The sequence below is a fragment of the Mus caroli genome, unplaced genomic scaffold (genome assembly GCF_978045245.1).
Source record: "Mus caroli unplaced genomic scaffold, Mus_caroli_1 scaffold_6, whole genome shotgun sequence".
Classification (NCBI taxonomy): domain Eukaryota; kingdom Metazoa; phylum Chordata; class Mammalia; order Rodentia; family Muridae; genus Mus; species Mus caroli.
Window position 1 is genome coordinate 106,233,154 of NW_028227261.1, and position 26,248 is coordinate 106,259,401.

At 39.0% G+C, this 26,248-nt stretch overlaps 2 protein-coding genes across 9 annotated transcripts in view; one reads left to right on the plus strand and one right to left on the minus strand.

Annotated features, from left to right (window-relative positions):
- The window catches only part of Tex10 (testis expressed 10), a 39,300-nt gene extending 16,210 nt beyond the window's left edge, over nt 1-23,090 (plus strand). For all 4 annotated transcript variants that reach the window (XM_021159427.3, XM_085839303.1, XM_085839304.1 and 1 more), the window contains 7 exons: nt 1,042-1,219; nt 4,958-5,046; nt 5,883-6,016; nt 13,036-13,116; nt 14,486-14,667; nt 20,248-20,458; nt 22,953-23,090. In XM_021159427.3, coding sequence (XP_021015086.1) covers nt 1,042-1,219; nt 4,958-5,046; nt 5,883-6,016; nt 13,036-13,116; nt 14,486-14,667; nt 20,248-20,458; nt 22,953-23,066 — 989 coding nt within the window. In that variant the 3' untranslated portion in view covers nt 23,067-23,090. The remainder of the gene's footprint in view (nt 1-1,041; nt 1,220-4,957; nt 5,047-5,882; nt 6,017-13,035; nt 13,117-14,485; nt 14,668-20,247; nt 20,459-22,952) is intronic.
- Nucleotides 23,091-24,193: 1,103 nt separating this feature from the next.
- Invs (inversin) overlaps nt 24,194-26,248 on the minus strand; it is a 149,108-nt gene continuing 147,053 nt past the window's right edge. For all 5 annotated transcript variants that reach the window (XM_029476079.2, XM_085839302.1, XM_085839300.1 and 2 more), the window contains one exon: nt 24,194-24,451. In XM_029476079.2, the coding sequence (XP_029331939.1) occupies nt 24,348-24,451 (104 nt within the window). In that variant the 3' untranslated portion in view covers nt 24,194-24,347. The remainder of the gene's footprint in view (nt 24,452-26,248) is intronic.

The window sequence follows — 26,248 nt, forward strand, 5'->3', positions numbered from 1 at the left end:
AAAAGAAACCTGTTTTCATTAGTTATCCAATCTCTTAATCTTTCTTTACCTAAGTTCCTGGCAGCAGTTGCATTTTTTTGTCTATAGATTTGCCTATTCTGGACTTTGTAAAAGAATTTTAGAAATGACTGTTAATTATGTGTCTGTTGGGAGGTGCTCTTGGAGGCCAGAAGCATCGGCTCCCCCTGGAACTGCCTGGTGTGGTCTCTGGAAGAGTGAGCACGTGCTCTTCACCTCTGAGCTGCCCTTCCAGACCCTTTTGACACTTAAAACTAGAATTATAATCGAAGGTCTTTGTGCCTGGCTTCTTTCACTTAGCATAATAGTATCAGGGTTTATAAATGTTACTGCAAATATTAGTACCTTATTCTACTACAGCTTAGTAGTATTCCATTGTATTAATGTACCACTCATGGACATTTCCATGTTTTATGAGTTGCTAAATATTGAGCATTGCTGTGTACATGTGTGTAGATGTATACACACATGGAGAAAAGAAGTTATATTATATTAGGTTCATGTAATTTTTAGTGAAAATGTTTGTGTTTACTATTGTGTTTGTAATCTTTTTTCATCCTCAGATTTTTTATTTTCAAAAAAATTTTGTGAAGACCTTTGGATGTTATAAAGCTAATAGTATAATAAGACTAAATAAATGATTATACCCAATATTTTTCTTTCTTTTTTTTTTTTTTTGTTTTTGTTTTTTGAGACAGGGTTTCCCTGTGTAGCCCTGGCTGTCCTGGAATTCACTCTGTAGACCAGGCTGGCCTCGAACTCAGAAATCCACCTGCCTCTGCCTCCCAAGTGCTGGGATTAAAGGGATTGGGCCAGGCACCACCACTGCCTGGCCCAATATTTTTCTTAAATAGTTTAGTAAACCATGCCTGCTGAAAAACTATTGTATGTAATTGTTAAAATTGGGATTAAATATTATTTGTCAACATTTAATTCATTGGAAGTCATCAAGCTACTTTAATAATTTAATCTGTGGTTTGTGTATCATTTAAAGTTGACTTTCACATTTTCCTACCCCACTAGATCCTCAAGAAGGCGCTGTGGTAGTTCTTCCTGCAGAGTCTCAGCAACGTTTAGTTCAGCTTTTGTATTTTCTCCCTACTCTGCCTGCTGATTTGCTTTCTCGATTAAGTCGGTGCTGCATAATGGGAAGACTCGGTTCAAGTTTGGCTGTCACGCTTATTGGGATACTGTACATGAGGTATCACTGTGAAATGAGCTATATTTTAAGTGCATCATCTTTCTCCCCTCATTTCTCATGGGATAGAAATGCAGAAAGCTTTTTTGTTTTGTATTTTTTTGAGAACAGAGATTATCTGCATAGTCCTTCTGTCCTGGAACTTACAATGTAGATCATACTGGTTTTGAAGTAACAGAGATCCTCTTGCCTCTGCCTTAAGAATGCTAGGACTAAAGGCGAGCGCCTTTTATACTGTGTACACCTTCATTTATTTTTAATGTGGCTGTTAGAACTTTGCTAATACTATTATTGGCTGAAGACAGTTTATTGATATTAAGACTGATGCAAGTTTCTTGCTTTGTAATATATGTCCATAGTTTGCAATAGAGGTTATAGTTAAGTTATTAATAGCATGTAGGCAAGAATCCTCTACTAAAATCTAAAGTGGTATATGTTACATCTGAACCTTTTATAGCAAGTTTAGATCTTTTCGGTAAGAATGCATGAGTGTGTGTGTGTGTGTTTGTGTGTGTGCTTGCGTTTTTTTTCATTGGAAGGAGACTGATTGCGTGTGGGGTCTTGAGAGTGGTGTTGGGAATCAACTTCCATTATTCTTCCACCATATTTATTGAGGCAGGTCCTTACTCAAATCCAGAACTAGATCACCTCTTCTGGGGACCGCCTGCCTCTGCCTCTGCCAGAATTGCAGGTGGGTCACTATGCCCACTTAAAAATTGTTTGTTTTGGGGGATTCAAGAAGTTTCCTCCTCTTACCACTTTTCTAGGTAATCTCTTTTATGCCTTTATCATTTGGGGCTGTTCTAGATGCTTCTTATTGAAGAGATCTGTTCTACTTTTGTGTGTATGAGGATTTTTTTCAGTTTTTTCAGGCCATGTGGTAGTCCATCAGACAGATCTATACTGCATTTACTTTTCAGTTTCTGTTGATGGGCATATATAGATGGTTTCTGCCATTTGGCCACTGTGAATAAGACTTTATGCACATTTGTGCACAAGCATCTCTTTGAGACCTTGCTTTCAGTATATTTGCTATCTAACATAGATATGGAATGGGTAGATCGTGTGGTAGTACTGTATCTTTATGCACACGCTAGGCAAGTGCTCTTTTACTAAGAACCCCTCTTCAGCTCAGGTGTTTAGTGTTTTGAGGAACTGTAATACCTTGCCCTCCATAGTGGCTTTGCCATTTTGTTTTCTCTGAAAGGTTTTTTTGTTTTGTTTTGCTCTACTTTCTTTTGTTTTTTGTTTTGTTTTGTGTTTTGAGACAGGGTCTCACTATAGAGATCAGGCTGGACTTGAACTCACAGAGATTGTCCTGCCTCTGCCTTCCAGCACTGGGATTTAAAGTGTGTATGCACTACCACACCTGGCTTTAAAAAAGTATAGCATTGCTAGTATTGAAAATACCCCGTATCACTTGTTTGAATCATTGTTTGATCATCTCCCCCATGCCCTGACAGACAGGATTTCTCTGTAGCCTTACCTGTCCTAGAATTCTCTGTAGACCAAGGTGGACTCTAACTTAGAGATTTGCCTGCCTCTGCATCCAAGCACTGGGATTAAAGGTGTGTGCCACTGTGCCCAGCTATCACTTGCTTCTTTTAATAAACATACATTTGGCTAATTTGAGTTGCAACATGGTTCATGACTACCTGCCTCATCTTTCTAGCAACCGCTATTCACAATGTTGGATATATATAAAATTCAAGATTTACTTCTCATGTTTGTTCGTGCGTTAGAATTGGTTATATTTTTTTTTTAAAAATTGAAGCATTGATAGTTTCCTATGCTTTTCTTTCTTAGAAATAGAAAAAAATTCTGTACTTTGATGTAAAGCTTTTATTTAATGTTATGCCTTTGAAAATTTTTTCATGTTCAATACTACTATATATTCAGAAGTGCTTTTACTTAATGGCTTCCATTGGAGGTCACTTAGTCCTTAGCTACATTGTCTAAGATTTAGTTTAGCTTTTGAACACTTGTTGAATTGAGTCACTTGAAACTACATTTAATGTTCAGTTATAGTTCTCTACAGTTTATTAGCTTTTGTCAAGGGTGGGTTTAGCAGTCTTGCTTTGTTTGACTTACTTTTCTCTGAAGATTTGTATCGATAGTTGGAAGTTTGAATTATTATTCTACAGTACTGACGTAATCAGTAAAAGCAGGTTGGGACTGCGGTGGAGCTCAGTGGTAGAATGTATGCTGAGACCCTGGATTCCATCCTGATTCAATTTCAGACTGAATGGTTCCTTCAGACATACTCTTTAAGTACTTCAGGTTTTTTCTTAGTATCTCTCCTCTTCTACTAGACCATGGTTATATGCTATCCAAACTTTCTTATTTCCAAGACAAACTTTAAATGGACCTTCTATTTCCAGCCACTGGGTGGCACAGTTGATTCTGTATATACTGGGTATAAGGTATTTTCTCTTTTGTCCTTCTTTCTGTTCTTGATGTTGAGTTCCTGGGATATTCCTCCATGGATATCTACATGTTGCTTTGAATGATATAGGGGAATGCTTAGTACCTCTCCTCCTAGTTAAAAATATTAAGAAATCCAAATGTAGGGGTTTTTCTTCCCTTGTAATGGGGTTGGGATTTAAGGTGTTTACCATAGTACTTATTTTAACCACTTCTAGAAGTGGCATATCGGTAAATTAGAAAAGCCTAATTCTGACTTGCATTTACTCAGTTGTCTGGTAAAATCTGTAATCTGAGCTTGTTAGATCTGATTTTTGTATCTTTGGGGTTCAAACTTTTACTAAGGAAGCCTGGCTTTGAGGGTTTTCAAAGACTAGCCAGTAACTTGTCCTACAGTAGGAACCAAGTATTTCTCATTGAAAGCCACTGTATAGTTACCTTTTCTTTACCTTGTTACCTTTTCTCTTTTAATTTTGGGTTTTGATCTTTTGAAGTAGATAGACTAGGCTGATCTCAATTCAGTGTATAGTTGAGGAAGGCCATGATTTTCCTGTCTTAACCTTACAAAAGTACTGGGCTTACAGATTTGTGCCACCACAGCCAGCTTATTCAGCTTTTCTTTCAAAGCCTCTGCTTTACTGTGCATTTGTGAGGGTCTTTAACAGTAAATTTTTTAAAGCTTGATTAAGATGCTTTTGCTCTAGTTAATTGTGAAGCAGAGACTCCATCACACTTATTTGCTAAGGGTCAGATTTTTTTAGATAATTAAGTACACAATATCTATCACAAAAGAAAATTAAAAGCTTCCTTGCTTCTTTGGATCTAATTTGAAATGTGGAATGGAAGTTTTGCTACATCATATATGTTGGGCCAGTTATACTTTTTAATAAACTATATAACTATAAATATTAATGCCTCTTAACTTTCATAACTATAATACTAAAGTCCTTATAAATGAAGTTAAAACAGCATATATACTATGGATATATTTGCAATAAAGGAAAGTGCAGAACTGGGATTGAGGGTCGGTGTTAGGGCACTTGGAAGTCCTGGAATCAGACTCTGGAGTCCTCGATCTTTTCTTTTAAATCATGGTTTATTTATTTTACATGCACTGATGTTTTTCCTATATGTATGGGTGTGTGAGGGTGTTGGAACCCCTTGAGCTGGAATTTCAGTTGTGAGCTGTCAATGTGGATCATGGAAATTTAACCTGAATCCTGTAGAAGGATCCACCAAGCCATCTCTTTAGCGTCCTGACCTCTCTACTCTTTAAAAAGAAAACCAGACTGGTAATAGTTCTTTTGTTTCTTGTAGATCATCTTTTTCTGGATGGAGCCACTCGGTTAATGACTGCTTAATGACTGATGTGGATTATCTCAGCTTCTTATTTTCTACACTTACAGGTAGCTACATTAACTTGCCAAGTTAAAGGGAGAATACATGGCTATGTGACTAACATACTAGCTTCCTTAGACCATGCTCTTGGAAGTATGGTGGTCTGAATATGAAAACAGTTAGCTTCTTGGGCAGTTATCTGTGGCAGTCTGATCATTTTTGAGAGCTATTAATTAGGAGGGTCATTGACAGATTGTCTGTGTGGGTTGGACCAAATATAATAGAACCAAGAAGGACACCAGAATTATGTTAGGTATGGTATCCATGTTCAAAGTTTGGAGTTGAATCCACTTCCACTCCAACCTTTTTCTCCCCAAATAAACAAGCAAATAAGAGTAGTTGAAAACATTTGAAGGGCTGTTATATAAGAACATGCAGTGTTTAATGTATTTGGAATGAAGCATATCATTGCTCTTACTTGTTCATTTGCTTTTATGTGTTTTGAGACAGGTCTTCCCTGTGAAGCTTTGGTTGGCCTGGAACTCAGAGATCCCCCTACCTCTGCCTCCAGAGTGCTGGGATTAAAGGCGTGTGCCAAGTATTTTCTTTGTTAAAATTTACTGTTTATTGGAATGATTATGCCCCTTATTTTAAAAACAAATCAAGAGTAGTAAAACTCCCACTGAACATGGTAAAAGTGTTTTTTGCTGTGTTTTAAATTGGGTCAGATCACATCCTTTGCATGTGTAGTTAATGTGAACTTTACAGTTTCTGTTACTAGGATTTAATTCCTTAAGACACTGTTAATATGCGAACACAGCAGAGTAACAAAGCTGTTGTGAGTGTTATGTATTACTGCTCTGCGGTTTATTTTTCAGCTGGCTTTCTTTGTCACCTGCATTAGGGTTTTCAAAAGAGGAGTTGACCTGGCTTCAGAACCTTCGAGGCGTTCCTCATGTCATCCAGACATCACTTTCCCCTGTGCTTCTCTACCTTACAGATTTAGACCAGTTCTTGCACCACTGGGACATAACAGAGGTAATAGCACACCTAGAAAGAAACTTTTCATTTCTACCTACAGTCCTGCTTAGGCCACCAGTGCTTACTGTGTGCGGGTGTGAGATGCTGCTACACAGAGCAGGGTAGAGAACCAACCTCCTTCCTGCTGGAGAGCACAGCTGTGTTTGTAGCCGAGAATCCACATATTTTGAAGTGGGAGAATATGTACAGAGAGCTTTGTGGGTAGGGGATGAATTTAACTTAGTTATTGAGAAAACTTAGGTAGGAGTTGGTGTTTTTGAAAGTGAGTTTGGTTTTTTTTGTTTGTTTGTTTGTTTTTTGTTTTTTTTGAGGTAGGGTTTCTCTAAGTAGCCCTGAAAGTGAGTTTTTAAACAAAAAATTGCTCACTAGTTTTCTTTGATTTTTCTTTTTTTAAAAAAAAGAAGTAATAAGTAGTCCATTAAAATTAAACTTAAGGAAAACCCCAATTCTTTCTTTTGGGTTTGCAGCAAGCATACAGACAGCTCTCGTTTAGTTACTTAAAAGGAGATTCTGGTTTATATTTTTTACCCTTTATCTTAAAAATAGACTGCTCAAAAACTTTAATATGTTCAGTATTTTTTTTTAATTCTTTTTTTTTCAAGGGTTTCTCTGTATAGCTCTGACTGTCCTGGAACTATGTAGACCAGGCTGGCCTCGAACTCAGAAATCCGCCTGCCTCTGCCTCCCAAGTGCTGGGATTAAAGGTGTGCGCCACCACTGCCCGGCTATGTTCAGTATTTTTAAAGAAACCTTCAGAAATACTAAATTCTGTAGATGCCTAGTAAATTTACAAGTGTTAATTCTACTAGCATGTTTCAGTATTAGTGAAAATACGCATTGAAACCAGATGTCTAAACCAAGTTTTAGCATGGAATTTATTTATTTTTAAAGATTTATTCATTATTATATCTAAGTATACTGTAGCTGTCTTCAGACACACCAGAAGAAGGCATCAGATCTCATTACAGATGGTTGTGAACCACCATGTGGTTGCTGGGATTTGAACTCAGGACCTCCAGAAGAGCTGTCAGTGCTCTTAACTGCTAAGCCATCTCTCCAACCCTTTAGCATGGAATTTTAAGGGTCATCTTTTATACTAAAAGATAAAATTATCCTAAAAGATTATTAATAGAATAACCTCCAAAAGTCATAAATATTATTGCTAAGCGTTTTAGTTGTGTGTGTGTCTCATGTGTTTTCATTCGTTCCTTCTTTTGTTGGCTGGCTCGCTCATTTATGTATTTATGAGTTAAAAACTCTTGACTGTATATAGCTCATGCTGCCCTTAACCTCAGATCCCTACCTCCTAAGGTTGGGATTACAGGCGAGCGTCACTCTTCATTTCCTAATGAACATCTGTTGCTCTTCCTAGGCCTTAGAAGGCTATGCTTTCTGCTGGCTGATAGAACTTTAATGATCTAATAGGTATTTGACCGGGACTCTTGCCTTATTATTTTTTGTAACACGCAATGTCTAGGCCATATATGTTCTGCCTTAATGGCCCTTTTCTTTACCAGGACCATCTCTATGTTCAAGTTACTACCCAACTCTTCTGTTACCAACCAGGTTTTTAAACTGTTATTTTCATTTCATTTATCCTGAACTCTATTCATGTTCTTCTCTAAGGGCTAGAGCTATGCCTTTGTAGACATTCAAACTACTGTCTTAACCTTATTTGACACTGGTCAAAAGGTTAAGGCCATACCAGTGACATTTATCCTGTGACTCAAAATGCAGGGCAATGTGTTTATTTTGGACTCTATAAATACTGACTTTTTAAAAGTGAAAAGCAGCAATAAAATAGTGAAAAAGAATAGGGTAACTAACTTACACTTGAGTGTAAGTTGAGATTTACCTCATAAGAGACAAGAGCTCAGCAGTCTCTCAGATTGTTCATAAGGCCTTAATTTAGGAATTTAGACCTACATTTAGGAATTGGGTTTGCTAACAATTTGTAGTTGTTGTCATTTTAAGGATGATTTTGATATATTTAAAATACCACTTGACATTTCAAAAAAGTATTTGATGGAGATTAGTGGGGGCTAGAAATCTGGGCATGGGTTTGGCAGTGTCTATGAGACAACTCAACCTTTTTTGCTTTCTTTTCAGTAGGCTTTGAATTAAAAGGTGTTTCCTGCACTCCAGTTTCTAAGTGTGTCTGTTCGTGTGTATGTGTCTAGTGTCATATGCCACTGAACATTGGGCACAGACATGGACTAAGTTTTAAGATTTCTGTCTCTGAAATGTTAAGTCATAAATTGTGGAAAATTAGACTTACAGTTTTGTTCTTGAAGTTTTTAAGCAAAGTTCCTCAATTTCCTTTTAAAGAAACTTTGTTGCATTTTAAGTCCATTTTCATGTGAATATATTTGAAGTGTACATAATTTTGCTATCTTAAGTGTATAAATTTTATTTTTCTAATTCATTTTGATAAGTTATCAGTAGATTAGAATTCCTTAGATGTTTTGGCATAGTGAAAATGAGGTTTTCACTGAAGCTATTTGGGAATAGTATTCACAAAATAAAATTTAGAAAAGATAACTCATAGGAAAGAGTTTTTATCCCTTCTTGCCCCTGGCCCCTAATCCCCAGTGTGTGTGTGTGTGTGTGTGTGTGTGTGTGTATACGTACGGACACATGCTTTTGATTTTCTTCATTTATGAGAATAATACTGAATACATTGGTCTGGACCTTGTATTTTTCACTTAGTGTCTTCCTGACCACCAAAAAGTAGTATGTTGTAGCAGTAATTAACAGTGAAAGTCCCCGAAAGGAAGAGAAGTCTAGATAGAATGCCTTTCAAATGAGAGTCTCTTTTCTCAAAAGTCCAGTAACTGTTTTAATATTGTTGTTTTAATTTGTTGGTTTTTAAGATACTAAATAGTTGAAAAAGGCCTTTTGGTTGTTGTAGAGTAGTGCTGGGGTTGGTTGCAACCCAGGGTCTTCACCATATTATGCATATTGTACCACTGAGCTTCATTGGACCCAGCCTCCAAAGACTATGTTTCATGGATAAACAGAAGTGTAACAGTTTCAGGATTTTCATACACTTTTTTCCCATTATCTTCTACTTTTATAGTAGAATAATGTCCTTATTTTATCATATTCTTGTTTCTTTATAGTTTTAATCATAACTATGTATTTAACTACCACCTATTGTTCATTTATACATGCTGAACTTTTTGGCTTGTGTTAAATAGTTCTTTTTTTTTTTTGGCTATACAATTTTTTTGAATAATTTATTTTATTAATGTGGGTGTTTTGCTTGCATGTGTGTCTGAATGCCACTTACATATCTGTTGTCTGTGGAGACCAAAAGAGGGTGTCAGAGCTCCTGGAACTGGAGTTAGCATTGTGAGCCACTATGCAGGTGCTAAGAATTGAACCCTAGTCCTCAGGAAGTGTGGCCAGTTCTCTTAGCCACAGAGCCATTTCTCTGGCCTCCCTGCTACAACACTTTATTTTGCTTGACTTACTGTTTGTCATATTTTTCATGGTCTTAGTGTCTTACTTTATGTTTCCTTTCTCATATTGTTAAACAAGTTTAACAGTGTTTTTCTGTATTGTGTCATTATTTTTCTGTTTTCTACAGTTTAAATAATCGTTTTAAAATTTTGTTTGTTGTATGTGAGTATTTTGGTTATGTGTGTGTCGGGTGCTCTGCTGCTCTTGGAGCCTAGAAGAGGGTATCAGAGCCCTTAGAAGTGGTTGTGTGTGAGCTGCCAAGTGGGTGCTGGGCAGTGAACATGGGTCCTGGAAGAACAGCCAGTGCTTTTAACCCATAACCATATCCCCAGCTCATCTTTTTCTGCTTTTATTTTTAAAAGTCACTATATTTCAGTAGTTTATCTTATGCTTTGGTGGTATTTGTTTTGTTTTCAGTTTGATATTTGATGATTGTTTATAGATTATTTATTTATTGTGGGAAAATTGGCAGCCATTTTTTCTTCAGTTATTTCCTTTTTATTTCTGTCTATATGAATAATAATAGAAGAAAATATTTTGTATCTAGAGCATCACCACACTCTAGTTCACAAAGCAATTACATATTTTTAGTTTTTCCATTTTTATTATTACATATTATTCACACAATAATTGTTTAATGTTGGTTATTTTCAAATGTGTAATTGAAACATTTTGATAGGTTGATCCCAGATTTTCTCTTAATTCCCTTCCCTTCTATTACAAGCTTGTATTAATAATGCTACATCATTCCACATGTGAAAGAAAATGGAATTTTTACCTTTTTACTACCTCCCCTTCTCCCCCCTCCCCGAGACAGGGTTTCTCTGTGTAGCCCTGGCTATCCTGGAACTCACTTTGTAGACCAGGCTGGCCTCGAACTCAGAAATCTGCCTGCCAGCCTCTGCCTCCTGAGTGCTGGGATTAAAGGTATACACCATCATTGCCTGGTGAGATTTTTACTTTTTAAGTAATTTTGGTTAGCATGATCATGTTTTCTTTTTCTTTTGTACTTGACATGATTTATTCTTCATGGCTGAATAATGTTATCCTCTGTGTGTGTGTGTGTGTGTGTGTGTGTGTGTGTGTGTATGATAGTTTACACATTTATAAATTAATCAAGACATGTGGTGACTTTGTAATGTCTCTTTTGTGGATACTGCTGCAGTAAATGTGCTTAGGCAAGCAAAGCACTATTATGCGCTGCCTTTTATCCTGTGGATTGTTCCCCGGGTATGATGCAACTGGATCATATAGTAATTAGATTTCTCTTGGTTGGAATAATATAATATAATATAATATAATTTTCTAGGGACTCACATCTTAAGATAACCAACATTCCTTTAATAAGTATTTAAATTCATGCCTTTTAATTTTGTCAATTCATTCAATAATTGTTTTATCATTAATTTATACACAGATGATTTCATGATTGCTGAGTCCCACTCTCAAAGTTTGATTAACTGTGTCTTGGAAAGACTAAGGCTAAAGCATGTAACTTTAAATCAATCTCCTCCTCCTCCATCATCTTCAATCTTTTTTCTTTTTTTAATGGTCCATCCCGGTCCACCCTCTGACAGTTCCTCATCCCATTCCTCCTTCCCCATCTCCAAGAGGATATCCTTATATTCCCACACACCAACACAACCTACCAAGCTTCCCCATTCCCTGGGGCCTCAAGTCTCTGGAGAATTAGGTAGCTCTTTATTCATTGAGGGCGTCCCAGGCAGTCCTCTGCTGTTTATGTTTCAGGGGCATCTGGTCAGCTAGGGTATGCTTCCTGGTTGGTGACTTAATTGTCTGTCAGATCTCAGGGGTCCAGGTTTCTTGAGAATGCTGGTCTTCCTATGGGGTCGCTCTCCTTTCAGCTTCTTCCAGTCAACCACAGGGGTCCCCAATCAGACCTGCTTGTGTATCAAGTCTGTTAGCTTGTGTCTTTTTATTGGGGAATTGAGTCAGTTGATACTGAGAGATATTAAAGACAGATGATTGTTAGTTCCTGTTAGGTTTGTTGTTGTAGGTGTCATTATGTGTATATGATTCTCCTGGTTTGGTTTTGTTGTGAAATGATTAATACCTTGTTTTTTCCTTGATGTAGATACCCTCTTTGTGTTGGAGTTTTCTTTCTAGAATCTTCTGCAGGACTGGGTTGGTAGATAGATAATTTTTCAGGGCATTGTAGCCTGGGTTGGCATTTGTGTTCTCGTAGGGTCTGCATGAGCCCTGTCCAGGCTCTTCTGGCTTTTAGGGTCTCTGTTGAGAAGTCTGGTGTAATTCTGATAGATCTGCCTCTGTATAGTACTTGGCTTTTTTCTCTTACAGGTTTTAATATTCTTTCTTTGTTCTGTGTGTTTAATGTTTTGATTACTATGTGGTGAGAGGATTTTTTTTTTTTTTTTCTGGTCCCATCTATTTGGTATTCTATAGGCTTCTTGTACATTTATAGTCATCTCTTTAGGTTCAGGAAGTTTTCTTCTATGATTTTATTGAAGACATTTTCAGGTCTTTTGAGCTGGGAATCTTTGCTCTCTTCTTTTCCTACTGTTCTTAGGTTTGGTCTTTTTATTGTGTCCTGGATTTCCTGGATGTTTTGGGTTAGGTTTTTTTTTTCTGTTTTAAATTTTTTTTTTGACTATTGTGTTGATATTTCTAAGGTATCTTCTGTGCATAAGATTCTTTCTTCTGTCTCTTTTATTCTGTAGTTACTGCTTGCATCATAGTTCCTGACTTCTTTCCTAGGCTTTCCTTTTCCAGGGTTGCTTCCCTTTGTGTTTTCTTTACTGTTTGTACTTATGTTTTCAAGTCTTGGACCACGTTGTTCAATTCCTCATCTGCTTGATTGTGTTTTCCTGTATTTCTTAAAGGGATTTATTTGTTTCCTCTTGAAGGGCTTCTACCTGTTTACCTGTGTTTTCCTGTATTTCTTTCAGTGAGTTATTTCTATTTACCTTAAAGGACTCCATTTAATCTTCATGAGATAGGAATTTAGGTCAGCATCCTGGTTTTCCGGTGTGTTGGTGTGTCCAGGGCTTGCTGTGGTGGGAGAACTGGGTTCTGAGGGTGTCAGAGTATATTGACTTCTGTTGGTTATGGTCTTGTGCTTGCCTCTCCACATCTGGTTATCTCACATGTTAATTGAACTGGTGTGGTATTGGGGTTCTTCTGGGGTTTCAGGAAATGAAGAGTGAGGAAGGGTGAGGTGGTATTGTTTGGGCAGCTGGGCTGACTCTCGGCATGCATTCTCTACTAAGGAAAACTAGAAGGCTTTTGTCAACCACTTGATTCTACTCTTTGGGCCTTTTGAGTTGTAGCAATTAATAGACATAGTCTCTATCTTCCTAAGGTAGAAAGGTTTAGCTGTTTTTGTAGATACTTTATAGATGTAGTATTGTGCATATGTGATGTGTTTAACCCTTGTTATTTGCATCTACAAAATCAAGGTTTTGTTACCTGTTTGCTATATTGATCTGCAAAGTTGCTTTAAAAATTGTGTTGAACTTGTCTTAATTCTTAATGTCTTGATACAGCTACTGTTCTTCTCTTTTTTCTGACAGGCAGTTTGTCACAGCTTATTGGTTATTCCTGCCCGAAGCCAGAGCTTTGACATCATGCAGAGTGCCATCAGTAAGCATTTGGTAAATATCCTTAGTTTTATGTTTGTTTGTTTGTTTGTTTTAAGTAAATGAAGTTTCTCTGGTATCTCATGGCACGCAGTGGTAAGAACTTTTGCTGGCTGTTGCTAAGTATGTCACTGAGGGTGCTGTTGGGAAGTGAGTAGAAGGAGGCATGCATTCTCTTTCTTAAGACCTTACTTTCTGTATTTGTGAAATAAGAGACCTTAAAATTAAAAACCAGAGCCGGGCAGTGGTGGCGCATGCCTTTAATCCCTTTAACTTGGGAGGCAGAGGCAGGCCATTTTCTAAGTTCAAGGCCAGCCTGGTCTACAGAGTAAATTCCAAAAATACAGTCATTTCTGAGTTAACCCCAGTGAGTGTGTTTGGGATCCAGTAGTTTGTGGTTCAAAGTAGGGACATTATAGGCTTAGTCATTGGAAGCAGTGGGCTCAGCTTTGAGACAGACTTGTCTTTTAACTCTTAAATTCACATTTGTATGCCTCCACTAGTTCTTTACACTTCCTCTAATACTTATATTGTGACTTGGATTTGTTTGTAGAATGTGTTTAATTGCAACATTAAAATCTGTTTTTCTGGGGATTCACTTCTGTGATTAATTTCCACAACCCTCTTCCCTCTTTAAAGGGAAGTTTCCCTTGAATTGGGAAAGAATGCACTGTTAACTCTAAGTGTCTTTCTTTCCTTACTGTCAGACTTCCAGCTCTTATTCTCTTAACATCAAAGATGTGGACTTTTTTTTTCCTTCTCTGCTTCTAGTCACAGGTTTTTGCTTTCATGTGCCCACATTTGTTGTGGGAAAGGCTTAACATCCCAGCCAGTCTGGCCTCCATTTTGAGATTGCCTTTTGGAGGAGGTTCAGATCCGACTGTACAGTTACAGCTGTGTTCCAGCCTTAGTGACAGTGCACCCCTGTGAGCTAGATGAATGACCACACCATAACGAACCTTTTCTGGCTTTTGGGTTTCTTTCCAGTGAGCAGCTTAATGTTAATATAATATCTCCTACTAATCCCTCTAGATGCATTTTCCTTATTGTACCCACATGGCTAAATGTAAAAGAGACTGCATATAGAGTAGAAGACATATAACTATGATTGTTAGGATTATGACTTTGGATATAATATATGAAGCATTCCTTTAAATAATGTTATTTCTGACCGAGGATAGAAACTGTAATGTTTGAAACTTGTAAAAGCTTCCTCCATGAAAGGGAAGCTGTGCATGGATTCTATCAGTGGCAGTTCTCAGGCGTGGCTCTGTGTTAGAATGCTAGCTTGCACGTGAGAGTTCCTGAGCTCTGGTTTCGATTTTCATTGCCTTACACAAAAGTTATTTCTTCATGCAAAGTAATTTCACTTTTCTTCACTCAGGTTGGGCTGACTGTAATTCCTGACAGCACAGCTGGCTGTATATTTGGAGCGATGTGTAAGCTCCTGGATCATACATGTGTAGTTAATGAAGCTCTCCTGCCATTCCTGGCTTCTTGTTGCTACAGCCTTCTTTATTTTCTGCTTACTCTAGAGAAAGGGGATGCAGAACATCTAAAAAAGAGGTAATGCTTACTTTATTTTCAGCCTTAATCTTTCCCCTTTTGTTTCTCTTCTCCTTAAATAAGAGTGAAGGGGAACTAGGTTTTAGAGCTAATTTAAGTTCATTCAGTGGGCTTGAATATACTTTGGTAGCTTTTTTTTTTTTTTTTTTTTTTTTTTTTTTTGGTTCTTTTATTCGTCTTTTTAATGTTGTAGCAAGAAATCTTAGGATTTTTTTTTTTTTAATTTTTATTTTTCATTAAGCTGCAGACTTGAAAAGTCATATGGCATTACAGAGTTTCTGGAAAGCTTTTTTTGTTTGATTTTTGTTTTTTTAGATAGGGTTTCTCTGTGTGTAGCCCTGGCTGTCCTGGAACTCACTCTGTAGACAAGGCTGGCCTAGAACTCAGAAATCCACCCGCCTCTGCCTCCCAAGTGCTGGGATTAAAGGCCTGCGCCACCACTGCCTGGCCCTTCTGGAAAGCTTTTATGAGAATTTGTTAACAGGTCTACCACAGCAAAAAATTGTACTCTTAATAGTGAATGAACTCCTAGTACAGTTTCTTGATAGTAGTTGTGGGGTTTTTTTTTTTTTTTTTTTTTGGATTGGATATTTTCCTTATTTACATTTCAAATGTTAGCCCATTTCTGGGTCCCCTCCCCCCATCCCTTTCCACCTCCCCACCCTCGAATTCCCCTACACTGAGGCATCTATCAAACCTTCACAAGACGAAGGGCTTCTCCTCCCATTGATGCTCAACAGGCCATCCTCTGCTACATGTGAGGCTGGAACCATGGGTCCCTCCATGTGCACTCTTTGGTTTGTGGTTTAGACCCTGGGATCTTTGTGGGGTCTGGTTGGTTGATATTGTTGTTCTTCCTATGGGGTTGCAAACCCCTTCAGCTCCTTCAGTCCTTTTTCTAACTCCTCTATTGGGGACTCCGTGCTCAGTCCAGTGATTGGCTAAGAGCATCCGCCTCTGTATTTGTCAGGCTCTGACAGAGCCTCTCAGGAGACAGCTAGCTATCTTAGGTTCCTTTCAGCAAGCACTTGTTGGCAACCATCTGGGTATGGTGACTGTATATGGGATGGATCCCCAGGTGGGTCAGTCTCTAGATGGATTTTATTTTATTTTTAGGCTCCATTAGAGATACCCAGAGTAGAATATTAAATTGTTGGACTTAAGTGTTAAAATGCTAGTAATTTTAGTTAGTACTTGTACTTCTTTGCAATGTTTAAGCTAGAACTACAGTGTTTGGAAGATTCCACTATAGGTTTAAAATATTTTCATGTTTATAATTTTATTGGTTGACTCAAGTGAAAAAACTATACAGGTGAGCAAACAGCAAAAAAATTAAAGTTACATTACCTTCCCTTCTGTTAATCTTTTGATTTGTGCATTCTCTAGTCTTTCTTTGAACTTTATTGTTTGTGGCATTTTTTCCTCTCCTCCCTCTCCCCCTCTCCCCCTCTCTCTCTCTCTTCCCTCTCCCTCCCTCTCCCCTCTCTCCCTCCCCCTCTTCTTCTCCTGCCTTCCTTTCTCTCTCTCTCTCTCTCTCTCTCTCTCTCTCTCCCCCTCCCTCTCCCCTCTCCCCTCTCTCCTCTCTCCTCTCCCTCTCCCTCCCCCCTCCCTCTCCTTCTCCTCTCTCCTGCTTGCCTTCCTTTCTCTCTCTCTCTCTCTCTCTCTCTCTCTCTCTCTCTCTCTCTTTCTTTCTTTTGAGACAGTCTTGCTGGCCTCAGTCTCAGAAGTGCTGGTACTGTAGGTATGCACCTTCATGCCCTATGGCTTCTTCACTTTGAACTTGTAAATGTGCTGAAACTGTAGAGTGCGTGCTGGCTGTATAAATTTTCATGGCTTAAAGCAGTAGTAACAAACTGAGCCATGCATTTAATGCATTCCTGGGCATGTATGTATGGACCCACGCTACCAGCACACAACACACACTGCAGTTCTTGTTCCCTTGTGTGTATCTCTTTAGTGTTGATTGGCAATGTGGCTTGTTAAGTAGGTAGTTCTGTGTATATTTATGTCTTCTGTTCTATATTTGCAAACTTAATATCTTTTTTTGTACTTTTTTTTTGACTACCAGTATTGTCTGTGATCATTTATGTTGATTCATTTAGTTCTGTTTTACTCACTTTTAATTCTCTGTATGAAGGTAAGCTTTAGCAAAGTTCTTTAATGGGTTAGATGGTAAATAATTCAGGTTTTCAGTGTCATAAGCGCTCTGCCATAGGTACTTACTGTATAATGTAAAAGCAGCAATAGAAAATACATAAGTGAATGTGGCTGTTTCCAATAGAACATGGTTTACAGATACAGGCTGATGTCTGGGTTTGGCTTTCTTTGCAGTTCCTTTGATCTATAGTAATTTGTTTTATGAGAGTACCAGACCTTGTCCATTGTACTATTTGCACTTAAGCTCAAATTTTTTTCCACTGAAAACACAATTTTTAAAAATAATATGGTATTCACTACAGTGAATGTAATACCATAAAACTAATGCATCATGAATGTGGATTTGATATTATCTAAGGTTTTATAACATCTCCACACAAGATTTCATTTATTACTGCTATTTGCCATTTTCTGTCATTTGAAATATAAGCCCTTAATTTTTAAAAAATCTGAAGTTTCAAAAATCTTAGGAGCTTTTAAATAAAGGAACATCTTTGGCTTTATGTGACTAGACTGGAGAAAATAACTTGTTTCCCTATTTAAAGCACCTCTGTGTTTTAGAAAGTCTCACTTTGTGCTCTGGCTGGCCTGGAACTGGCTGTGTAGACCAGGCTGGCTTCAAACTCAGAGATCTTTGATTTCCCAGATAGTAGCTGAAAAGTCAGGCTTGATAAAGCCTGGTCACAGTGTGTCACTGAGCCCTGAATATGCTGCTCTTTCTTTTGTCTAGTAGTCTCTTGAATAATGAAAATCTGCTGGCCTAGCCACTTGGTTTGTAGGTAGAAGTCTTAAGTCCTTATGCTCTTTAAAATCAGTCTTTTATAAATCAGCATGTGTTCTTCCATAGCTTGGGCTTAAATCTCTGCCTGAAGACTTGGGATCCTGTTCCTCATTCTGGGAAGTCCTTTGTTATTTCTTCCGCTGTTTTATTCTTAGTTTTTCTAAGAATTCCATTTAAAGTATAGTGAGTTACTTTCTCATTTCTTTTGTCTCCACATCTTCCAGTCCGATTCTCTTTGAGTTCATCCTCCCAGTGGGCAGGAACTTGACCAAGTTTTGTTTGTTTGTTTTCTTTGATTTGCTTCTGTTTTGGCACTTTGCCATTCTTGTTTGTGATTTGTTGGTGTTTCAGATTCTTGTCAGTTCATCAAAAAGTCTTTTCTGGTGCAGAAAATTTTCTCTTCCATGGAGAGTAAGAGGGATTCTGAAATTTTTTCACAGGGCTGAGCAGATTCTGTCTTGGGTTGCATACCTTTTTTAGTGTGTATTTTGCAGGAGTTTATGGTGACCTCACTGTAAGATAGTTTCACATTTTCCTTTTCCTGATTTCTCACCTTGTATGTGAAGTGCAGTTCAGATTACTTGGCCTCTCATACCTAGGACTTTGAAGCCTTTGTTCCAACAGTGTTTAGTTAGCTGAAACCCACCTAATCAAGCACAAAGTGAGAAGTCATGTGCTGCAGACGTTCACTCAGTGAGGACTGTTACACCAGAGTGGGATGGAACTGAGAGACCATTGTAGTCATTGTAGTATTGTATGTTACTTATGTGTTTGTGGTGGTGCAGACTGACTATGCTGCTAGTTGGACAGAGTACAGCACAAGAGAGGTACATAACTGAAATCCCAGCACTGGGAGGCAGAGCAAGATGCTACAAGTTTGAGATCTCCTGCCAGAGTGAGTCATAAGGCAGCAGAGTGACACTCTAACATTAAAACAAGATGAAAATGACAAAATACAACATTAAGTACACACTGCTTGATGTGTTTATTGGCACAGCTTCATATCTTGTGCTTACTGCGTCTCTTGATAGTGTTATAAAGCTGTGCACTATGACATTCACACGATGAAGTCATCTAACCTTTCTTAGAATGCACACCCTCTGTCAGATGACTCAAAAACTAGGTATTTAAAAAACTATTAGGAACCAAAGCAACTTCCTATGGTCTTTTTCACCTGAAGTTTTATGGTCTTTATGCCTCTGCCTTATTATTAACTATTCAAGAGCCTGCTGACTTTTCTCTTTTCTTCTTGTACATGGCTATTCATTTCTGGTTCTGTGTCAGTACATGGTTAAAGACTTTGACCTATTGGTCTAGAATGGATTCATTGTGTGCCTCACACGTAAGTTCTTTAGGTGGAGTCGTCCAAGGAATTGATCATGCGCAAAAAGCTGAGATTTGGGGACTTTAGAAGGCTGTTTGTTCACTCCAGGTACAGAAACTAAGACTAAGGTTGGAGCCTTCAGCAATCTCTGCTGTGCTCTGGCACAGATCCAGGGGTTGACCCAAGCAGAGCACATTTAAAGCTGGGATTGGATCGGCAAGATTCTTGGTGGAGAAGCTGCACTACCCTAGGAAGCTCAGCATGCTTATTATACACTGCTTACTATAGACAGGCAAACAGCTAGGTGGGTTATTGGCCAACAGCAGGACAAAGAGAGAGGCCTCACTAAAAATGGTAGGAGCAGTAGTCTCTGTAAGGAGAATAGTCTTCAGGCTATAAACATCTTTGGGCCAAGGGAACAGGGGAGCAACTATGGTTGACATTTTCTGAATACATTGTCATCATTTACACTCTACACCTATGGAAGGCTTTGCCATCTTTCCAAGGCTTTGCCAATCAATCCCACCTTTATGGTTCTTCACATGGAATTCCCTTTGTTGACAACATACATTCACTCACGACTTTTACTTGCTCCCCATCAATCCCTGTACTCACCCTCCAAATGGATATTGTGTCACTTAATTACATTCAGGTCATATTTACCATAAGCCCACTTAGTGACATGGAAATGACCATTTATCATTTTATGACCCAATGTTGGAGTAATGGTCCCATTGTTGGCTACTTTCTGAAATCTGTTTGGGTTCTTGGCAAAGACGTTTTTCTTTCTGGAAATCAGCCCTTTCCTTTGTTTGGTGATATTGACTAGACTGCATCCAGTCATAGGTTTGAAGTTTCATCTATGGATTTCTGTTCTTTCTTGGGAGCAGTAGTCTGAATGTCTTCTACATTGTACAGTAATTGAGCAGTTTCCAGGGTTGTGTGTACATGTAGAGATAATCCCGTTTGCTGGCAAGCTCTGTGCTATATATAATCACTGTTGCTTCCAGGAAAATGCTGTTTACTAGACTTTCTAGTATTTAATACATAGTTCCTTTACTACTTAATATTTGTTGTATTTAGTTTGAAGTTTGTTTTGTTTATTGAGGCAGGATCTCTTGAACTCATTATGTAGCCTAAGCTGGGCTCAAAATCAATGACACTTCTGTTCAGCTCCTAAATGTTGCAATTATAGGCATTAAGTTGTCACACCTGGCAACATTGGTCTTTCTCAAAAGTCTGTTTTAGTTTTGAATGTGGAAAGGGCATTTCTCTTGTGTTTTGGCTCACCACCTCTCTTTTCTTTCTATTACTGTAGGGACAAACTGTGGGAGGTTTGTGTCTCCATCCTGGCTCTCCTGCCTAGAGTCCTCAGGTTGATGCTGCAGAGTCTACGGGTGAACAGAGCTTCTCCCGAGGAGCTGCCTGTTGTAGGCCAGCTGCTTCGCCTGCTGCTTCAGCATGTGCCTCTTAGGTCGCACATGCTGACTAATGCCATCATAGTGCAGCAGATTATCAAGAACATCACGGTAGGTATTGTGGAACCCAGTGCTTTGTCCTCTTCACTAGAGGGAGGGCCAAGGGCTACTTTTGAGAGGATGAATTTCCTGTGTACCCACTGACTCTTTGCAATTCACCAGCATCTTCTTTTTTTTTTTTTTTTTTGAGACAGGGTTTCTCTGTGTAGCCCTGGCTATCCTGGAACTCACTCTGTAGACCAGGCTGGCCTTGAACTCAGAGATCCGCCTGCCTCTGCCTCCCAAGTGCTGGGATTAAAGGAGTGGGCCACCATTGCCCGGCTCACCAGCACCTTCTTTGTCCGTGATTCAGAACCAGTCTCTTAAGAATACAGTTTTAAAATACTCAAGAAGAAGGTGGCACCAGAAGTTAAGTTGGTATAATGTTGCAGCTCTGAGGGGAAACCTCTGGGTGCCAAGGAATACCACAAAGTCACACCATACAACAAACCTCACCTGAAATTCACTGGGAAAGACATAAGAGTGGCTGCCTCTGTTATGGAGAGAAGGAGCAAAACTGAAGCAGGATGCAAGTTTTATATAGGGTTTCTTGGGGAGTGGAGGAGTTTGCCAGATTGGTCTGGGATTGCAGGAATTTTGTGGCTTGATCATGGGCTCTTTTTTTTTCCCTTTAGGGTAGGGCCTGGCCACTCTCCTTCAGGGGTTGGAAGGTAGTTAGAGGTTGTGGGGAGGGGTAGCTGCTCCCACCCAAGGGTGTCACTGTCGGAGATTTAGGCACTACAGACATCGTGAGGTTTTTTTGTTTGGTTTTTCGAGACAGGGTTTGTCTGTATAGCCCTGGCTGTCCTGGAACTCATGAGAATTTTTGAGTAACAGTAATGTTAACTCTTTTTCACTTCTGTTGTTAGGTTTATTTTTTCTGTCTGTTAAAATAGGATTAATGCAGGGTTTTGGTGAGTGTTAAATAAGAATATTCAAGTAATCTGTTTAGTTTACCTGTTATTTATTAAATGCTACCTAATTGTTTTGGCATCATTGAACAAATAGAAAATTTAAGTTCAGGAACAATTTTATTAAAGTTTGAGAGGGAAACAAGTGCAGCCAATCTGTAAATTTTGATAACTCTGAAGGAAGGGACGAGAGAAAGTCATACCCGGTAAGCTGGATCAGAGAACAGATGAGGCGGCCAGTGTGTGAGGGAAAGTATACCCAGGCTGTGGCCAGAATCTAAAAGAAAAGGACAGTAAGAGAAGAGGGAAAGAGAAAGCTGAAGGCTTCCCCTTTGCCTCTGTACCTGGCTGGTTCTCAAAGTCTCCCTTAGTGTTCTGGTTGGGAGTAAAAGAGATTGTGTATAGATGACTTAGGGTTTATTCATTGATGTGTAGTTGTACTTCAGCATCTTAGACTTTTATAAACATGTTACTGGGTGCTTGCTCTGACTTAGAGAAGTCAGAGCAAAAGACAGTGTGGCAGTGGATAATTCAAAACAGTTGGAGAGAGAAAAGTCAGTAACTCTGACTTTTATATTACCATGCCTGTATAGAGCATCAGCCTACCTCTACAAAAGAGGAAGAGGAGTGCTAGCTGGCCCTGAAGAATTCATCTATTGGCATTAGTGTAACGGTCATGAAAACTGGTGCCACGCGGAAGAAATAAAGGCATCAGGGATGGATGATTGTCGATAAATTTTATTAGTCTCCAGCATGTCCAGGAGGGAACACATTCACAAAGAACTTGCTACTCTTAAGGGTACATACTATTTCTCTTGTCACATTAACCAAATAACAGATCCAACTTAAAAGAAAGGACTTATGTATTTGACAGTGTGAGAGGGCACTCTATTATCATGGAGTAAGCACTGTGCTAGGGTACATCTATGGCAGTGGGTGTCTGCTGCGTGGATTTACATCTCAGTTGGTCAGGAAGTAGAGAGCCTGGGCCAGAAGTAGGCTGTGTCCAAAGAACCTTCCAAAACAGCAGCACTAGCTGGCAACCAATTGTTCAAATACCTATGCCTTTAGGGCCCATTTCATAATTTGAAAATCTTGTAAAGAGTAGGAAATTTCATTGGCTATAGTAACTCCCAACAGTTGGTTGGTTGGTTTTGTATTTTAAGATTCTTTCTAGTTTATAGGAGAGGATTTTAAAAAAGAAAATCTATTTCTTTACTTACTCACTTTTTACTTTTAGTGCCCCACCTCCCAGTCACCTCCTCCCACAATCCCTTCCCCCTCCCCTCCTCCTCTGAGAGGGTGGGCATCCTCTGGGTATCCTCCCATCCTGGCACTTCAGGTTTCTATGTGGCTGCGCTCATCCAGTCCCACTGAGGCCAGACAAGGCTGCCCAGCTAGAAGAACGTACCTTAAGTATAGGCAACAGCTTTTGGGAATAACTGGAGCCGCTGCTCCAGTTATTCAAGACCCACAGGGAGGCCTTAGGTCCAGCCCATGTATATTCTCCAGCTAGTGGTTGGGGAATATACTTTAATGGAGGCATGAAAAATGCTAGGTTCTCAAACTAAAGTGCCTTTTGTTTTTCTCTGCAGACTTTAAAGGGTGGCAGTGTTCAGGAGCAGTGGCTTACAGACTTACATTACTGCTTCAGCGTGTACATCAGTGGCCATCCCCAAGGGCCTAGTATATTGAATGCATTGTATTAAAGAAGCACCATGGTACCTCCTGTTTGAAGTTAATTGTTCATGCACATTCATTTTATTTTGAAGAAAGACTGATGTAACAGATGTTTGCCATTAAACCTCAACTTTTAAAGAAGTTCATGAGCTTCCTTCATACAGAAGTGGGAAAATAAAGTTTAAGAGTTTATTTTAAAAGTTTAAAAGTTAGCTTTTAGTGCTCTCGCGCTGTTTGCCTGGACTAGTAAGCGATACAAAGACAGGCTATAGAACAGTTTGAATTACACAGGAGCTAAATGTTTACAATACATAGAGTGAGCTACGATGCCTTCATTCACTTACCAATGCATCTTTGTTATCTCATCTAGATAAACCTGTCTTCATTTTGAATATAATTTACTAAACCAAAAGTCTAGGTAGTTAAGTGAGGTAAACACTTGCTTCCTGACCTTCACTGTTAGCACACAGTACTGACCTGACGTCATCGTTGCCTCTGTAAAAGCCCATAATCACTAGACTTTATTTAAGCCAAGTAGTTTTAGTTAGAGTGTGGGTTACTTTCACAAAAGAAACTGCATTTGGGGAATGCTGCATATTTCTGCAAGTTGGTCAGAAGATGCAGAGGGGAAGAGAAGCCTGAGTTGGTTGGTGCATTCTGCTGTAAACCCTGTCTTGCTGACTTGTTGGTGCTGTGGTATCATTGGTGCCACTCAGCAGTGAAAGCTGAGCTTCTGTTCTCTCTGGACCAACCTGGAAACTGATCACGGTAAGGAAGCAACAGAATGTGCTTCTCAGTTCCGCTTTAGCACACTGGACAGTTTCTAACTGCATGCACTAAGCCATGATTTGCATCTAAAGTTTAAAATGTCTCTTGTGATTTTCATCACAGTATGTTCCAGGGAAGTAAAGAGTTGAGGGTGGTTGTTGTGGCCCAGGTTTCCTATCTCATTGAAGAAGGTTCTAGAGTGGAAAACCTAGGCCTGTGCCAGTTAGAAATCCCAGCCCAGCAGCTCCTTAGTACAGGTGTTGTCATGATGAGTGTGGCAGTTCTCATTTCTAGTCATGCTGGCTTGAGGTGAAGCACACAGCTAGGCAGTCCATCCGAGCGCCCTGCTCTGGTCCTTTCAGTGCATGCTGAGAGGAATAAAAAGTAACGCTGAGTAAACCCCCAGGAGAAAACATTTGAACCTTGTCTTTGACCCCATATGCTGGGTAACAAGTCTTTAGGTGCAAATAGTAAAGCGTTCTCATGAGTAGAAGAGTTTACAGAGAGCAGAATTCCACACTGGTTCTGATCTTCCTCCAGGGTTAAAGCTTTGGCTTGTTTTTTGATCGACTGGCTGGTTGCAGATTGTAAGAGAACTTCTTTGATCTTCCACTGTTGTCAAGATGTATAGACTGCAAACTGTTCACTGTTAAAAGCAAATGTATATTTATATTATTGATCTTAATGGAAGACAGGAGTTGTTTGTGGTAAGATAAAAGGATTTGGGATGAGGCTCTCCCTGGTGATGACTAGTCCTCATTGACAGGGTATCTCTTTAAAGCAGGAGCTGGACTGGGAGGGGTTGTAAGTGGGTGGTAGATCTTGAGTGGGTAGGAGTGGTAATACAGCATCCTTCTCTGCATGCCTTTCACATGGCACATGATTTATACACATCTTAGAATTCTTTTGCCACATACTTTTATAAGTCAACAAAAAAAGTTTTAGGGATGACATAGATAAGAATCTTGGTGGGTTTTTTGTTTTTGGATTTTTTTGGGGGGGTTGGGTTTTTCTGGGTTTTGTTTGTTTATTTGCTTTTTTTTTTTTTTTTTTTTGAGGTTCTCTGTAGCCTAGGCTAGCTTTGAACTTACAACACTCCTGCCTCAGTCTCCTTATAGTTGGGATTACAGTCACTATGCCTGTATGTGAAAATAGATTTCTTGTGGCTTGTGACATTGGAATAACTAACACTTTTTGGGTGCAACAGAAAACATTAGTTTCATACATAGTAACAAATGACAGGCCACAGAAATGGTGGGGAAACCTGAAGACACTCTGCTGTAGTTTACTACTGACAGTAATGTGGAAGATTAAGTATGAGATGTGGACAGTTTGGACAAAGGAACATACCTTCATTTTCCCTGATTTCAAATTACTGCTTTTGGACCTTGGGCACTGCAGCTGTATCTTGAAGTAAGTTGTCATCTGCATTCCCCTCCGTAGGTGGAAGCATGTATTGACTTCCTACAGAGGTGCCATTACCAGTAGCCACATGAGCCAGGGTCATTCCTCTTGCTAGTGGGGAGCTTGTCATTTTAAAGAGATGGGCACAGGTGGCTATGTGTCGGTTAAGAGTTAGGTTGAAATCCTGTGCATGGTGGTGTGGGTGTAGAAGATTACAGAAAGCAGAGATTGCTTATTTGGGTCTCATGCATACAAAGCAGTAGTCCAAGGAGGCTGCATCTTGGGATTTCCATCGTTTTCTGTCTTTCTATGTGCAAAGCCTTAGGAGGGCATTTCCTCAAATTGGAACAACAACATGTACACTGTGCAAAGCAATTTTTAAAGAATTTGAAAGCCTGCTGAGCAAAATCAGAAAACCCTTAGCCCCACTGAATTCCTAAATAAAAAAGCAAACTAATAATTTAGTCAAGTTAATGCTTTCCTTTGTCGTTCAACCACATGATTCCATGTTTTAGCACCTTCTGTGTATGTTCAGTTCATTGAACTGATTTATAAACGTGTTTGTTTAACACATATAGCCCAGTTAGACTTTAGCTTTATTGACAGCTTTGTGCTTACTTTGGGTGTGGTTGGACCAACCTGTATTCCCTCAAATTTGGGGCTAGACAAACACTCCATTTTATTTGATTTCAAATAGGTTAGAAATTTATAGAACAAGTTGCTTGTTATATGAAGTTTTTAAAAAGTATTGTATGTACTTACATTAATGTTGAATGTGTTTACTCAGTCTTTTTCTTAAAACCGCTATGATACTAAACATGTTCATTTTTAAGGACTGCTGGTAAATGTGGATTTGAGAGAGTGGTCTGATTACTCACTTTGTATTTAATTATATCTAAATGCCATATATCTCGTAATATGTGACAGTTCTGCTTTTGACATATTTCTCCAGTCTTACCACATCTGTGGCCCTTGATTCCTTTGAAAGTTTCTGACCACCCCACCTGCTACTTTGTGAGCAGCCTGCCTTGTGTTACAT